Raw genomic sequence first — 17,323 nt, forward strand, 5'->3', positions numbered from 1 at the left:
CTACTAAACACACTGTTGATAGGCAGGTCTATTGCCCTCAGTCCAAATAAAACTGAACTCATAGGACGTATACGGTATTCTCTAAAGTGAGAGTTTTTAGAAGTGGAGATGTTGCCCACAGCAACCAATTAGATTCTACATAACATTTAACTAACACCTTCTAGAAGATTATAGCTAGAGTCTGACTGGTTACTATGGGCAACATCTCCACTTCTAAAAACTCTCACTTTAGTAAATATAGCCCATCCACTTGCAAACACGATTCCAAACTCCATTGAAAGACGCGATTCAGTCAAACATGATTCTCAGTAAAATTGTGAGTTTGAGTTTGTGTCCGTGAGATGCCCAGCATGTTTAATCCTCGGCCAAACACTATTCTTAGTAAATATTCCCCCTAGGACAGGGATGGGGAACCTCAGGCCCGGGGGCTGTATAAGGATCGCGGAACCATTTGGTCTGGCCCTTGGAGATTTTCTCTGCTAGCCTCATCTGGCTAGTACGGTGCCTACAATGGCACCCTGCAGCCAGAATCTATGCAGCAGTGCAGTGATCTTACAGATCCCCAGAGCATTCTCAGGATGCTCCGGGCATTGCTCTAATCACTGGCAATTGTGACCCCGCCCTTGTGTGACATCACCGTCACATGTTATATATATCAAAATTTCCCTCGGCAGAAAAAGTTTCCCCACCCCTGCCCTAGGTGAAGGAATGAGGTGACCAGCCTCACCATAATGTAGACACAAATTGTCCCTGAAACAGCGCCCTTGTTCTTCCAGTGTTATTTGTGTTCTACCAAATTACATGGGTTTTTGAGCCTGGGAGACTGGTAATGTAAAGTTGGATCAGCAGAATTTTTATTTCTCCTGTGGCACCTCCATGAATTGGTGGTCAACCTTGTTACACAGTAAGACAGGCACATCTAGGGTAGTAGGTAAATCATGATAGGCTAATTCATCCTCAATATGATGAGACAATTCATTTTAGAAGGTCACCATTAAATCCTCATTGTTCCACTGAACTGCTGTGGAACTAGATTGTGCATAGAATCGGAAGACGTAACCCATCCAGGTTCATGCATTCACTTTCCGGAAACCACTAAGGAAGGCATTAGAAAGTATCCCTTTCCCAAAGTGGAGTTGTCCAGAAGAGGGCCTGACACCAGGAACCCCCACCTGACAAATCCCTAACCCACTATTGACTCAGATCTCAACAGACATGGCTCAGATAACCATAACTGCTCAGAGCACTGGAACATCAGCCAAAGTGCACAGAACTCATTGCAGGGTTTGAAAAGTTTATTGGTGATTCTGTGGCTTTTCAGATAATCTACCAAGCTCTGGCAAGTGATAAATTGGAGAGTGATAAACTAACAACCAATCTGCTCCTTAAGCCGCATACACACTATACGATGTGTGTATGCAGCGACATCGTCAGCAGCGGGTCCAGTGGGGGTATACTCACTTGCCGATGTCGTTGAAAAACGGCGGGGAGGGGGAGGGGAAGCGGGGCCATGCAGCATGGCTTCACTAACGATATCTCCAGATTGGACTGTATGAAAAGCCGACTGGAGATATCATTAACGATCCGCTGGAGCGCGCGTCGTTTGTCGTTCAGTTCATACACACTGGGAGATTTGACCGGTATATCGTTGAACGATATCGCTATCGTTCAAATCATTCATCAGAATCGTCCATTGTGTATGCACCTTAACTGTCATTTGTCAAACACAGCCTGTAACGTGACAGTTAGGAGCTGAGTGGCTGCAGTTTATCACTCTCCACTGTACCACTTTTCAGAGCTTAGTACATCTCTCCCAACTGCCAACAGAGAACAGACAGATGTAAACAGACTTAAGATACTGTTTATAAAATTGCTTTCTTCTACACACAGTGTAGGTGCTGGAATAAAGTGAATATGAACGAGGAAGTAACATTAATTTCCAGTCATTTTCAGTCAATTTCGACCAGCTCACAGCACCTGAAATCACAATGGATGGACTTAAGCTGCCCACACAGCGATTTTTTCCCAATTTGTCCGATTTCGACGAATCGTGAGGATAAATCATGTAAAATATGGCCAAATCGTGAGTTTCTACCTCGCATCTTCAGATCTGCCGTGCTGTAGGGCAGATTTGCCAATCTGGGACACAATGCACTGGATGCACGACAGATCTTAAGTCAATTGGACATTTTTTACTCCAAATCGTGACCACGACTGCCGGGGAGCTGCCTGGGGAGAGTTCAGGGGAAATCGTGTACATCGGCTGATCGGGAACACATCGCTATGTGTGTGGGCACCTTAAAATGCAATCAAAAACACACGAGATATGGTTTTTAAATCCGAGTTCTGCATTGCAAAAAGATCCGAGTCAGGACTCTGCTCAAAACCCCATAGTTACTCCGAACTGGGACTTGGTTCAACTTGGAACCACAAAGTCCTGGTGTGTTTGGATTTTAGTAAAACTGAACAGTTCATCTCTAGTTAATAGTAAATCTTGCAGCATTATAATAAAATCATACAGAATCGTCTATAAATGTTGACTGGGGTGTTGGATTTAAAAAAAATAAAGCTTTGTAGGACCTCCAGTTGGACAGACCTAACTCACTTAGGGGCCTATTCATCAACACTAAAATAACGTTTTTAAGGACATTTTCCTTAATTAACCTTATTTTAGTATTCATGATGACACTTAGCACAGGAGATAACACTGATATCTCCTTGCTAAGTCCCCCTGCGTTAATTTCCACACTACCCATACATTAGTATGGGGATATGGAAATTATGGTATTCATCAAATTCCAAAAATTATGTATTTTCGGAATTTGATGTAGTTACTATCCGCCACTGTGAGGTGGCGAATAGCAGGTAACACTTACTTGCTTACAGCTGGACAGGTCCTCCAACGTCTCCCTCCAGCGCTCTGGTGCGTCCTCTGGCTCCGTCTGCTATGCGGTCATGTGTTCTACCAGCAGAACACAATAAAGTTTAGAAAAAAATATATATTTTTTTCTAAACAGTACTGTGCTCTGCTGGGGAGACCACATGACCGCATAGCAGACGGAGCCGGAGGCCGCTGCGCGAGCAGGTAAGTGCAGAACGGGGGGGGGGGGGGCGAGTGGGGGGGGGGCAGGTGAGCAGAGGCGGGGACAAAAACTTACCGCATCTGTAGGCAGTGCTGCGTATGCGCTGGTTTTACAGATGTAACAGCGCATGCGCAGCACTGCTCCCAGCTGCGGTAAGTTAGTGTAGAGAGGGATAACTATCTATTTCCCGAAAAGCTGTCATCGCAAAAATAACAGCTTTTCGGAATAGATAGTTATAGGGAGGAGGAATGATGAATTCCTCCGGTAATTAGGTAGAACTCCATGCGAGTTCTAAACCTAATTACCTCCTGGGAAACTTTCGTTATGATGAATAGGCCCCTTAATGTCTTTATTACTGATAAATAATGTGAGGTGTATGCTATTTTCTAAAAAGAAATCTAGAACCGTCCACACTATGCGATAAGAGAGGGCATGGTACAGACTGTCTATAGAGCCGATTTGTGTGGCGGGTATAGAAAAATAATTTATGTATAGTCACCCCAAACTACCTTATGTCATTAATACAACTGATTATTTTATATTGCAATATGTAATGGATGGTGTCTTTATCTTTCAGGTGGTGTCTGTGTATTACGCTATTGAGACAGAAACGGAGAAGAAATGTAATAACTTTTATCTCTCTGTGACAATAACGGATGCGCCTTTAGGTGAGTACATGCGTCCTAATAATTGTGGTTTTGCATGTTGTGTTTGTTGTGCTGTACAGATAGGACATCAGTTATATCTGAAACCAGCGGTAGGTTTTCCCCTATGTTTCTAGGGATGTCACTTTCTGAAGGCGGCACAGCGGGCCTCCTACATCAGAGCCCTGGTAGTCTCCTGGCCTAGTAAGGCCGCTCAGATACTGGGTTTTTAGAGGTGAACTGTGGTGCTGGAGGTTGGGGGAGTTTGGGGATGCCTTGGCTGTCCAGAGGCACTGGAATCGGCACTGACATAAAAAGGCGAGCTGGCAGTGACATGGTGTTAATGTGATAGTCTGCTGCTACCTATTAATGCTGATGAACACACTAAGATCTACCTTACAAGTAAGAACAATATATAATTATAATATATATAATTATTTTTTTACTAGAGGTGAGTAGTTTTTTTTTTTTTTAAAAACGAACTTGAGGGTTCCTAGTGGAACTGAGGCCCTGATTCAGAGCCGGACGCGCTGACAGAGCGCTCGCTCTGAATCAGGGCCGGGCTTTTGTTTTTTTAGAGCGGCCTCCTGGCCGCTCGCATAGCTGTGGGTGACCACCCACAGCTATAGCGAGTGGCCAGGAAGATGGTCGCGATGGTCAAGACCATCGCGACCATCGGGCTTGCGACGAGACCCTTGTGGTAGGGTCTCATTGCCGCAAGCCCCAGAGAGATTTCGGCTCTAACAGAGCCGATATCTCTCCCACTGACATCACTCGTGATGTCAGTGGGGCCGCCCCCAAACGGAGGCGTTCACATGGGAACGCCTCCGTTTGGGCAGCCACTCCCCCGGCCCGCCCACCAAAGGGGGCGTGCTGTCACTCAACATCGACAGCACGCCCCCTTTGTAGCAAGACCCGGAGCGACGGTTTGCCTGTCGCTATCCGGGTCTCGCGCATGCGCACAACGGAGCCGGCTCCGTCATGCGCATGCGCACTGGGGCACCATTGACCAGCTTGTGAGTGCATAGCGCTCGCGAGCGGGTCTGAATCAGGCCCTGAATCCCAACTCGAGTCTTCCTGCCAAGCTCGGATCACAGAAAAGATGCAAAGCATAATTTTTTCTGGAATTGAAGGATCTCGGGTATTTGGGATTGCATATTACAGTGCCTCCCTTGTAGTCAGGTGCCAGTTCACACTGGAGTGTTTAGGGAATGGGTGTGGGCTTGTTGTTCTAAAATTACATGCAATTAGGATGCACAGAGAGACTTAGGGCTCTATTTACTACAATCCGCATATTGAATGCAGATTGTAGTGTGATATTACTGAGTGAATTCGCATTGCGAATTCAGGCAATATCACAGGGATTTACTACAAATCCCTTGCAGGGACAGAGCTTGTGAGAAAGCTCTATCCCTGCGAATCCCCTCCGCACACTTATCACGGTATTTTCGCAAAAAAATACCGTGACAAGTACCCCGTGCATGCGCCGACAGGCCGCTGCTGCTACCCCCTGGCGCTAAGCCCTCCCCCTGTCTCCAAGTCCCGCACCCCACGATCACGGACCCCCCGCGACCCCCCATCCCCCCCCCCCGTGACCCCCTCTCCCTTAATTACACTTACCTGCATGATCCAGGCTCTGGTGATGTCCTCCATGTCCTCCGGTCAGCTGACATCCCATACTGCACTGGGATCCTGTCAGGTGACGACCGGGCCGCAGTGCAGCATGGGAGACCAGCTGACTGGAGGGAGGACATCACCGGAGCCCCGACCACCGGTCCCTGGAGTCAGGTAAGTTTGTTTTGTTTTTTTTTACTTTTTTTTTGGCAGAGATCAGCTTGTGGTCTCTTTAGACCACACAGCTGATTACTGGGGCCGGCTCCCAGCTCTGCTCTCCCCGTTAGAGCAGAGCAGGAGTCCGGTAACCGGGGGAGACCCTGGAGAATGCCACCTCCAGGTGGCGTTATTATCACAGGGCTTCCCCCGGTATTTTTTCACAATTTATTTTTAGTGACTTTGGCCAGGAGACATTTCCCATTACAATTATGGGAAATGCGATCTGCTTACTAAAAATAAGTGATACTTAGGGGTTGGAGTAGAATTTTATGAATTCTACTCCAATTACACTGTAATAACTATAGGTGATACTAAAATAATGTGAAAAGGGTGTGAAAATACAATTTTTCACTTTATTTTAGTAAAAATAATGTTAATACATAGAGCCCTTAATAAGTGGATGGGTAGTACAGCAGGAGGGAAGGATGACAGGCTGCAGGCTTCTTTCTCACTGTGAGTGTCTATACTGTATGTGTTTGTCTGACATAGTAGCACCTGCAATCTAGTGCTGCAAAGCAAACAGGCTGTTGTGTATGTTTTGCGTATGAGCTTGCAATTGTTTCCCACAAGGATATATCAGTTTCTTTACACCGCAGTGTATATAACATATATTGTGTCAGTCACTTGTGTATAAGCACAGAGACAGTGTGATTTCAACTTCAAGATAATAAGTTATTTGTCCAAAATTTACCATGCTATGTCACTGTGAGTGAGCTGCACCCAAAGAAAGAACTATTTCCCTGCTATTAAACGATACTAAATTCAAATCTCAGTTCCACGTTTGTCATTTGTTGTTCAGATTCACTTTCTTTACTGCAATTATGTCTCAACCTTAAAAATTGGATTTTTGGCATGCTGCTTAGCCATTTGTTGTGGTGGTCAATTGTGGCTGCTATATAGTTGTTTGCATCTATAACGTTTTGTTTCTATATTTCCTTCATCTATGTAGATTTCTAGATCCCCAAAAAATTATTATTTCTTCACTTTTCTTCAAGTTATATTTCAGCCATTATTAAGACTCTTACAGATAACATTTCCAGATTTTCTTCTGATCCTTTCCAGCAAAATAAAATATCAAATAAAATAAAATATCATCAATGAAATGGTACTAGGACACTAATGCTGGGTACACACTGGCCGATATATATTGGCCGATCAATTGATTAGCCAATATATCTGCTGCACGTCAGCCAGTGGAATTGGTATGAAATACCGTCAGCCGCATGGCCGGCGGTTCAATTCCCGTCAGCGGCAGCCCGACAGCAGCAGAGTGCGACGCAGCGGAAGCCCGACAGCACCGGAAATCCCGATCGTGGATAGGTAAGTATCCACTAACCTAACCTAACCCTAACCCTCCTTAGGGGTGCCTAACCCTAACTTCCCCCCAAGTGCATAACCCTAATCCCCCCTCTAAGTACCTAAACCTAACCCCCCCTTCCCCACCATCTAAACCTAAGTCCCCCAGGGGTGCCTAACCCTAAGTCCCCCCCGGGGGTGCCTAACCTCCCCCTAGCCTAACCCTAACCCTCCCGGGGGGGTACCTAACCCTAAGTCCCCCCCGGGAGCCCTAAACCTAACCCTCCCCCCCGTGGCTGTCCGCTCGCGGTGCCCGGCATCACTACGATCGTGATGCCGGGCGCCGGTCTCCCAGCGTCGGGGAAATGCGGGCATCTATATCTAGACGCCCGGCATTTCACCCATGCCGGGATAAGACAGTCGGGAAGCCGGCTGCTGGTATTTAGGCAGTCGGCTTCCCGATTGCCTCCCCAGCCAGTGTGTACAGATGAAATGTCTGTGAATGACGTCTTTCACAGATATATTGCATTGGTTGTGCAGCACAGCCGATGGACAAATATATCTGTCCATCAGCAAGTGTGTACGGGCGATCAGCCGATCGCCTGTAAACACACAGTGGCAGCTGAGGGGAGGTGGGGTGGCTCTGCCCCAGATCCGCCTCCCGGCCAGCGGGACCCATGGCTCCCGCATAGATGATGGTCATTCAGTGTGTATGAATGACCATCATCTTCAGATATATCGGCAGATCATTCAATCTGCAGATAAATCTTTCAGGTGTGTACCCATCTTAAGTCTTTGTTCAAAGTTTAGTTGTTCCAAACCTGTTCATTCTCCCAATGCACCATGAACAGTTCGGTGTAGCCAGTAGCGAACTTGGTGCCCATGGCTCATTTGATGACAAAGTCATTCTTATATTCTGTGTTGTCAGTTTGCTTAAGGAACCATTTCACTGCTTCAATACCTTTCTGTTGCGGGATTTCAGAATATAATGATGTCACATCAGCAGTATCCAGGATAATTCCAGTTTTTCCAGTTACTGTCTATGATTTTTAATAAGGTGTATCTAATGTCTTTCAGATATGACTTGGTCTTCATTAAATGTGGTTGAAATACTGCATCACATATTGAAACAAATATTTGGTTAGGCTACCTATACCCGCCTTCCTGGTGGTTTCAATGGATTGTTTTGTTCTCTTTTTCTATACAATATATTAAGAAAATCATATTCATATTTTATTACTCTTTTATCCATGTACTTATTTAGTAATTTTAAAAAATATAGTTTTAATCTTCACTGTTGGGTCTCCCTTTAGATTAGTATATGTGACCCCATCATTTAATTGGTGGTATCTTTCTTCCTTGTAGTCTTCTATATCTAGGTTTACTATTACCCCCTCAGCTTCCCATTCATTACATGATAAGTTGAATTTCATTATCTTCCTTTTTTCCAATGTTTCTATATCTTCAATTATGGATTTTTGAAAATGATCTACGAGACTGCCATTTAGATGTTTTGGATAAAATGCTGATTTTTTTCTTGAAGTTCTTATTTTTTCCTCTATTCTCCTCCATATCCTCTCCATTTTTATTTAGCTTGAATTTTTTTTTCGAGTTAACGTTTTTACAAACTTCCTGATATCTAAATTGGTCCATGGTAGCATCAAATTTAAGTTTTTTTAACAGTACTTTTCTTCCTCCTTTGTCAGTACTTAAATTGAATATCTTACCAGTTTATGGTTCTGTGTTTCCTTGTCTCTAATAAAGGTATGTATTCTTCTTCTCTCTAATACAGTTAATGTTCTTTCTGACAGTCATACGGATGGTCCCTCCAAGTGGTTGTTCTTCCTTGTCTTTGATCTTTGAAAATGTTGGGTGTTTTTTCTCCCATCTATCATAGGTTCATTGATTGTTCCCCATATTTCTTCTATATGTTTTAGTTTCTTGATATTATTTCTTGATTGTTCAGCAAATTTTAGCTAAAACCTGAAATTGTTTCATTCTCTTTTTCTATAATGTGGTGGTGTCCAATCCTGTTTTGGCAATCTTAATCTTCCCATCCATCCATTCTTCTTTAATTATTTTCCTCTTCAAAATTCCTTGGGAATTGATTTTTCCTCCCATCTGTTCTTCTTCTTTCCTCTTCTTGTTAGGATGAAATCTATTAAACACACCTCATTGTTTGAAGATGTGGATTCTTTCATAATGATACCTTTATGGATTGCTGGTGGTTTCTTTTTACCTCTTCTGTAATAATCATGATCTCTCTGTAATTTATTTTGTTTCTTTGAGTGAATATCTTTTCCATGATAACAAATTCAGGTAGGCCTTAGAATGGTTTCACCAGAGTCTATAGAACATCAATTTGTTGTTTTATCTCCTCAAGTTTCTTTGTTCTTTCTCCTAATATGGTTTCCATTAGTGTAAAGGAACAAACATCCAAAATATAACCCCAGTTTAATTTGAGCTTTTCACTTGCATCCGTAAATTATGGTAACTCCTTGATTCTTAAACCTTTGGGAATTATTTGGTCTGCCATATATTTTTCCATCATTGCCATTTCTCACCATAAGCGTTTTTTTTTCATTACAATTTTTCTAATCATTCCATTGCTGAATCTAGATGGTCATCACTAAGTTCTGTAGGGTTACAATTGAGAATCTCTTTTACTGATTCTTTTCTGTGTTTCAAGTGGTTGAACATACTGCGGCCTTGATGTTCCTTTAGCGAGTACAAATCTAATATAATGTGTGGGAACACCAAATGGCATTGTATTAGGATGATAGCAGCCTGGTTCTAATCTTTGGTTCCACCCTAAAACCTATTGATACATGCCAATGAAAGAAAGGGGCTGCATGGAGACTGCACATAGGCCCCCTCCTCTATTAATCTGCCACTGCATGTATACCACACATCCTGAACCTTTTATAGGTCCGCCAGTGGCAGGACATTTTGCTATATATAGCTACCACCATCTTAAAATGAGATAAGCTAGCAGCATAAAGCTATACTATGTGTTGCTTGTTAAACTAATCCATAAAGGCATATAAGATTGGAGAGGTACCACAAGAGAAACCACTTATTTCTCAATGGTTTATACTTTGGTCAATTTGGAGAAGCTGAGAAAAGCTCTTTCTCCAGCAAACACGTAGGAGAAAGTTTTCTCAGTTTCTTAAAATAGAGCAGTGGTTCTCAAACTCGGTCCTCAGGACCCCACACAGGTCACATTTCCAGATCACCCAGCAGGTGCACAGGTGTAGTCATTACTCACTGACACATTTTAAAAGATCCACAGGTGAAGCTAATTATTTCACTTGTGATCATGTTAGGAGACCTGGAAAACATGCACTGTTTGGGGTCCTGAGGACCGAATTTGAGAACCTGTGAAATAGAGCATCGGTAGATAGATGGAAACTTATGGACGGAGTTATAATGTCACAGTGCATTATTAGAAAGGGATTATGATAAAAATAGTAGAGCATTGGCAAACACAGTACTGTATGATTGGATAGAGAAATAAGGGATAGAGGCTTGATTCAGCAGCATACAGAGTAACTATCGCAGCTACTTACATGGTAACAGCTGCGATAACTCTAATATGGTAATGCAGCAGGAGCCATCATGCCTACTGCATGCATTACCGATCCAAGTGGTGTTCTAGAAGGCAACATCGGATCATCTGTGATACCATCAGCCAGCTAAGTGACCCACGGGGTCACGTAAGCCGACCACTGCAGATGCAAAAACGAGGCCAGAAAAATCTCTGTGAGTTGACGCCTCCGTTTTGGTTAACGGAGGCCGTCCCCCGCCCCCTCCCTGCCCTGAAACGGCAGCACTCTGTCAATCACTGACAGCCTGCTGCCGAACTGCGAGCAACATCGCGGACCCGTAGAACACATGCGCAGTATGGATCCGGTGCACGCGCAGATTCCATAAATGTCGGGAATCCTGGTAAAGCATCAACACTGTGTCTTCTGTGGAATCAGGCCCAGACTTGTGGTTAATTGGAAACCACCAGTGACGTTATGTAGGAGTGGGCATACATTGAAAGTCTAACAGATTACATGCACTTTAATAATAATAAAATATTTAAAACTTTCCATGCAGCTAAGAAGCCAGAAGGTGCAATATCAACTGTCTCCATTGAGATCTGCACCAAGTAAGTCACATTATTTACTAATCAAGCTAAATTCTACTTTTACTGTGTGTGATAAACTTCGACATTTCCTGGAAGAAAGAGACCTTCAATGTAGCAATAGTATTTTTTTTCAAGCTACTTTATGCTGCAAGGAAAACAAACTAAAAAGTATATTAATGGATTTAGTAATTTACTTAATAATTGGCCTGTAAAGAGCTAAATATACCTTAGTGCAGAGGCTCCCAAACCTTGGCCCTCAAGGCACCCTAACGGTCCAGGTTTTAAGGATAACTTTGCTTGGGCGCAGGTGACTTAATTAGTACCTCAGTCTTTTGATTTAACCATCAGTGCTCAACCATGGATATCCTTAAAACCTGGACTGTTAGGATGCCTTGAGGACCGAAGCTTGGGAACCTGTGCCTTAGTGCCTGTAACTTATATTGCAGATTTCTTGGATCTAAGGACGCCACCATGACCATCCTGGAAATTTCTATGATGACCGGCTATGCCCCAGCTATCAGTGATCTCAAAGAGGTGAGATCCAAAGCTAGAAAACTATGAACAGCGCTATAGTGACTAAAAGGTGATGAATTGTTAAATTAACATATAGTCATAAGTACTCCTGCATTAAGATATGATCCACATAAACAGCAGATACTATAAACATAAATATATTTAGCATTGGAGAGTGACGACTCTATATGGCTTGATTAAAAGAAAGAACAATTTATTATTGTAAACAGATATTCAATAATGTGCAAATTGAATAAAAAACACATATAGGATGTCATGAATACAATAATACAAAATGAACACAATGAGAGACTCATAAAACAATTATAATCCAATGGATAAGAATGAAAGTCATTGGCCTATTTATGTGGGTCGGGTTAATGTCCAGCTAATGGTGTATTACCAGCCTTTCAGGCTGCGGATATTTGTACCATCATTGGTAATACACCATTAGCTGGACATTAACCCAGACCCACATAAATAGGCCAATGACTTTCATTCTTATCCATTGGATTATAACTGTTTTATGAGTCTCTCATTGTATTCATTTTTTATTATCTTATTCATTTAATTTTTTAGGATGCCCAAATGACATCCTATATGTGTTTTTATTCAATTTGCACATTATTGAATATGTTTACAATAATAAATTGTTCTTTCTTTTAATCAAGCCATATAGAGTCGTCACTCTCCAATGCTAAATATATTTATGTTTATAGTATCTGCTGTTTATGTGTATCATATCTTAATGCAGGAGTACTTATGACTATATGTTAATTTAACAATTCATCACCTTTTAGTCAATATAGCGCTGTTCATATTGTATTGTTTGTTTTTTCCATGTTCTATTGATAAAGAGTTGACACCTCTATTGAACCAGCTGCTTAATTGACAGCGCCTACTGAAATCCTTTCCCCCACCTTCCCCAATTTTATCTACACATATGGACATCAGGTTCCTGTTATCAAAGGGACTTAGGAAAAATAGCCCCAGGTTTCTCTTACTAATTAGAATAAATGCAAATGTTCCTGTATAGATGCCTGCTGATCTTATGCAGAGAACTTCTGTTTTAAGTGCTTTCACAACTTGGGTGAGAACGTAAACATATAAACCATTCTTACTACTATAAATGTTCTCTTCACTAATCTGTATGTTAAGGATTTTCTCCAATGTACGAATCAAGCGCTTTCTCATAAGCATAGGAATCACACATTCTCTGAGCAAGCTGACGCATTTCACTACAGTGGTACAGAGGCTGTTCCCATTTGTAATGTTGAAAGATCATGCAAATCGCAGTACAGGTTGAGTCACCCATATCCAAAATGCTTGGGACCAGGGGTATTTTGGATAACGGAATATTCCGTATTTTGGAATATTTGCATACCATAATTAAATGTCTTTGGAATGGGACCCAAATCTAAACACAGAATGCATTTACGTTCTGTATACACCTTAGACACACAGCCAGCAGGTAATTTTATACAATATTTTTAATAATTCTGTGCATCAAAAAAGTATGTGTACATACATGATATTCATTTATGTTTCATATACACCCTATACACACAGCCTGAATGTTATTTTATACTGTATTTTAATAATTTTGTGCTTTAAACAAAGTTTGTGTACATTGAACCATCAGAAAGCAAAGGTTTCATTATCTCAGTCATGCTAAAAATATTCCGTATTTCAGATTATTCCGTATTTAAGAATATTTGGATATGGGAGACTCAACCTGTATATTTGAATAAACGGTGCTTTCTCATGTCATGTTATTGATTCATTCTTATGCCCATACATACACTTCTAAGGGGTCAATCCTATTAGGTGCGAGTTGCGATTTTCACTTCAAATTCATATAGCGAATTAATTTTGCAATCCAATTAGCAATTCGCACTGATCAGGCAGACTGAATTCGCAACTTACCACTCGCACCTCCCAGAGGGTGAGAGATGGAAAGGAAAATCTTTATTTTAAGGATAAAATGTAGGGACACTGTGGTAGACCCCTTGGACACCCCCCCCCCCTCCCCTAATGACCAGTTAGGCAATTGGAAGTTTCTAATTAGCTTATTTAGTCCAATGATTACATGTCATTTTTTTAGGTTAAAAAAAAAAATGGCCTCAAATTACCCCCAAAATCTATTTTTTCTTTAGTTTAGGCACCCCACGTTTAATTGCAATAATTTTTTAGTGAAAACTCATTGTTTTTATCATTTTTTTTTCCATTTTTCAAGGTGCCCTCAAAGTACCCCAAAATCACCCTTTTTCCTATTTTTTTTTGCATTTTTGGTTTAATTCATGTGAGATGAAATGAAAAAAGTTTGTTCTTGATCATTTTCTTGCATTTAAAAAAAAAAAACACAAATCAGCCATTTGACACCATTTCAAAACCTACAGTAACTTCCTAATGGCCACAACCAGCCTTCTATATGGTCCTGTTAATGAAATTATCCTTTTTGGGGGTCCAGAATGGTCTCCCCACATTTTCATACATTCCTCGCAAATCTCATTTGGCAGTCAATTCGCACCCCTCCACTGCGAGTAGCGCGAATAGGCATTTTTTATTGGATTGGAGAATTCTCAGGAGCGCGCTTCACGGCGAAGTGTGCGAGTTTCAAGAAGCAAACTCGCTGCTCGCCATTCACACCTAATTGGATCGAGCCTTAAATGTACTTTGCAGGATGCACTCCAGGTAACCTTCTTTACGATGTTTATTATTATTATTATTATTATTATCATTTATTTATATGGCACCACAAGTGTTCCACAGCGCCTTACACAGTACATAACATGCTATTTGTATTCAGTATTCCCTTTAATTACAGCTTAAAGACAGAGTGGACAGATACATCTCCAACTATGAGATCGACAAAGGAGCATTTGATAAAGGCACGCTAATCCTGTACCTTAACAAGGTGAGAAATGGGAATAGGTATGAAATACCGACTCGCGGGACCCAGGCAGTCAGAATCCCGACGCCTGGATCTCGACAAGGTTAACATACCGACACTGAGTGGTCGGTATGCCTAACCTCCCCCTCTCCCTACCCTAACCCTTCCTCTCTAGTGCCTGAACCTAACCTCCGCCCCTAGTGCCTATACCTAACTTCTCTCTCCCCACACCTTAAACCTAACACTCCCGCCTAGTGCCTAACCCTAACCCTCCCTCTCCACCCCGGTACTTACCTTCAGCATCCCAGCGGTCGTGATGCTGGAGTCGGTATTCTGCCCGGCTTCGGTATTATGACACCGGGATTGTAAGCATTCGGCATCCCCTCCGCCAGGATGCCAAACGCATCCCGAGAAATGACTTGCACTGATGGATCATTACACTAAGGGCACAGTCAGAGACAGGTACTATATAAACGTGTATCAGTGTAAAGATATTTGGAAAATGTTTGTGATTTACAAGGGAGGACAATACATAGAACTCCTTTTAAAAGACGAATGTTCATAAAATGATGACAATATTCATTCCTGTCATGCTTTGAGCTTTTACATGTGCTTTATTGGGTTGGGTGTGATATGTTAACAGTCATAGGAGTATATATACTAAGGTGAGGGTTTTTAGAAGTGGAGATGTTGCCCATAGCAACCAATCAGATTCTACTTATCATTTATCTAGCACCTTCTAGAAGATAAATGCTAGAATCTGACTGGTTGCTAGGGGCGACATCTCCAACTCTAAAGGTCCGCACTTTAGTAAATATACCCCCTAATGCCAACATTCAAAATGTCGACATGACATAGACCATGACAACATTCATCATCTGTAGACACTGATGAAATGATGACATGTTAGAATGGCCCATGCTCCTGATGGCTTCAGTGGCCAGGGGTGTTGAGAGCCGTGCCGGGCCTGGAGGAAGGGGGCATGGCCTAATTGCGGGAGGCAAGGTAAGAGGGAAAGGGGGCAGTGCTGGAACCGGGCCCGGGTAATTAGTACCCAGTCCCCCCCCACTCTGAGCGCCCCTGGCAGTGGCTCCAGCATACTGTAACTTCCAGGTCCTGGTGGTCATGTGCCTGTCAATTCAGTGCAGACCTCTGATCCTCCAGCATGCTGATGCCTATTCTTCCCCTAAACCTAACCCTCCCTCTAACCTCTGCCACCTGCAGCCTAACCCTAACCTTCTTCTAGTGTCTAATCCTGACCTTACCATCCGACGGGCTAACCCAAATGTCGACACTCTGACCATGTTGACATTTCTGAGAATTTCGGCATGTTGCCTGTCGACGACTACGTACTGTATTATTAAGGGCAATAAGATGAGTTTACCATTGTACCAGCTAAGGGCCTGATTCAGGTTGGTATGCAAACCAGGTGGTTTAATGGTTAACTGCGCACGTGCAGGAACCGTTTTGCTCACGCTCGCAGTGTTCCCAACAGCCCCAGCCAGAGTGACAGGCTGCGGCCCATTGGGAGCGGGAAGGGGGTGGCGCCAGCCTGCGTTCCCGGAAATGGGGGCGTGTCAAGGTCAGGCTCTGCATTTAAAGACACAGCTATCCTGGATGCAGGCAATATGGTCATACTGAGTAGCCTTTGGCTTTCTCAGATGGCCTGAAGCAGCAATCGGATCGCAAATGCTGATAGTAGGTGTCTATTTCCTGTAGACGTCTGCTGCAGCATTTGTGTACTGTATTCACGTCACAATCAGGCCCTAAGTTCATATGGGTTTTACGATGATTAATGGTTAAAGTTGTATCTTTCAACCTATAGTATATAACTGCATTCACTGTTATTGCATTTTATCCTCACTCAGACATCCCACACAGAGGAGGAGTGTCTCAAGTTTAATCTCCATCAGTACTTTGATGTTGGTTATATACAGCCGGCGTCTGTCACAGTGTATGACTATTACTCTCCAGGTAAGAGATGTACAGGTCAATGCTTCTGGGCCCTGTGGTCTGATCACTAATTAAGCCTAAAAACAAAACAGAAAATGATGTCACTGACTGTGCTCATTTACGAGGATCTCATGGGTGGCACAGCCATATCTCAGGACACTGACAACCACCACAGCCCGGTGGATGTCTACATTGGCCTGGAGCTGAAAATGATCAGAAGCTGAGGAGGTGTGACCAGTGCTGTGTGGGTGTGGCTAGTGTCCAGTGGGCGTGTCTACCCCCTGCACCATCATCCCTACTTAAATATCTAAAAGTAGAAAAATTTTAACTTTTTTTGAGGGAAATAGAAATGTAATACTTACTGTATGATTTATGGCCAACTGTGCGGCCAGCTGGGAAGCTGGTCATCACCATGCTATCTTGGTGATCAGCCAATTTTTATGTGGAGGATTGAAGCTGTAGTCCCACTCACCCCAATGTTAATCTGGTCCTGACACACACTAATGACGGGTGCACACTAGACGATATGTGGTCTGATCCGGCCGGATCGGACATCGTATCTGGCACATCGTCTAGTGTGTACCCTGAATATCACTGAGGATGATGGTCGCTCCCGGGCATCGGCAAGTGTGTATGCACTTACCGATGCAGGCACCCCACCGGGACACATCGCTAATGAGGTCGGTACACACTAGACATCGTCTAGTGTGTACCAGCCATAAGAAACAGCATGTCCCTGAGATACGATGGGGCAGATACATCAAATCTTTAATAGAGATAAACTGTAGAGAGATAAAGTACCAACCAATCAGCTTCTAGCTGACATTTTACAGGCTGTGTTTGAAAAATCACTGAAGCTGATTGCTTGGTACTTTATCTCTCTCCACCTTATCTCTCGCCATGGTTTGATACATTTCCCCCTAAGTTTTTTACTCCTAATAGTGTACATGACTGACTATAGTCTCCACCTTCA

The 17,323-nt window shown here is 42.8% G+C and overlaps 1 protein-coding gene across 2 annotated transcripts in view; it reads left to right on the top strand.

Moving 5' to 3' along the window:
• LOC148454322 (complement C3-like) overlaps nt 1–17,323 on the top strand; it is a 284,622-nt gene that overhangs the window by 246,014 nt on the left and 21,285 nt on the right. For both annotated transcript variants that reach the window (XM_088461038.1, XM_088461039.1), the window contains exons 32-36: nt 3,661–3,751; nt 10,961–11,012; nt 11,438–11,525; nt 14,332–14,421; nt 16,266–16,371. In XM_088461038.1, coding sequence (XP_088317164.1) covers nt 3,661–3,751; nt 10,961–11,012; nt 11,438–11,525; nt 14,332–14,421; nt 16,266–16,371 — 427 coding nt within the window. The remainder of the gene's footprint in view (nt 1–3,660; nt 3,752–10,960; nt 11,013–11,437; nt 11,526–14,331; nt 14,422–16,265; nt 16,372–17,323) is intronic.

Source organism: Taudactylus pleione, unplaced genomic scaffold, assembly GCF_031769625.1.
Source record: "Taudactylus pleione unplaced genomic scaffold, aTauple2 ptg001005l, whole genome shotgun sequence".
Taxonomy (NCBI): domain Eukaryota; kingdom Metazoa; phylum Chordata; class Amphibia; order Anura; family Myobatrachidae; genus Taudactylus; species Taudactylus pleione.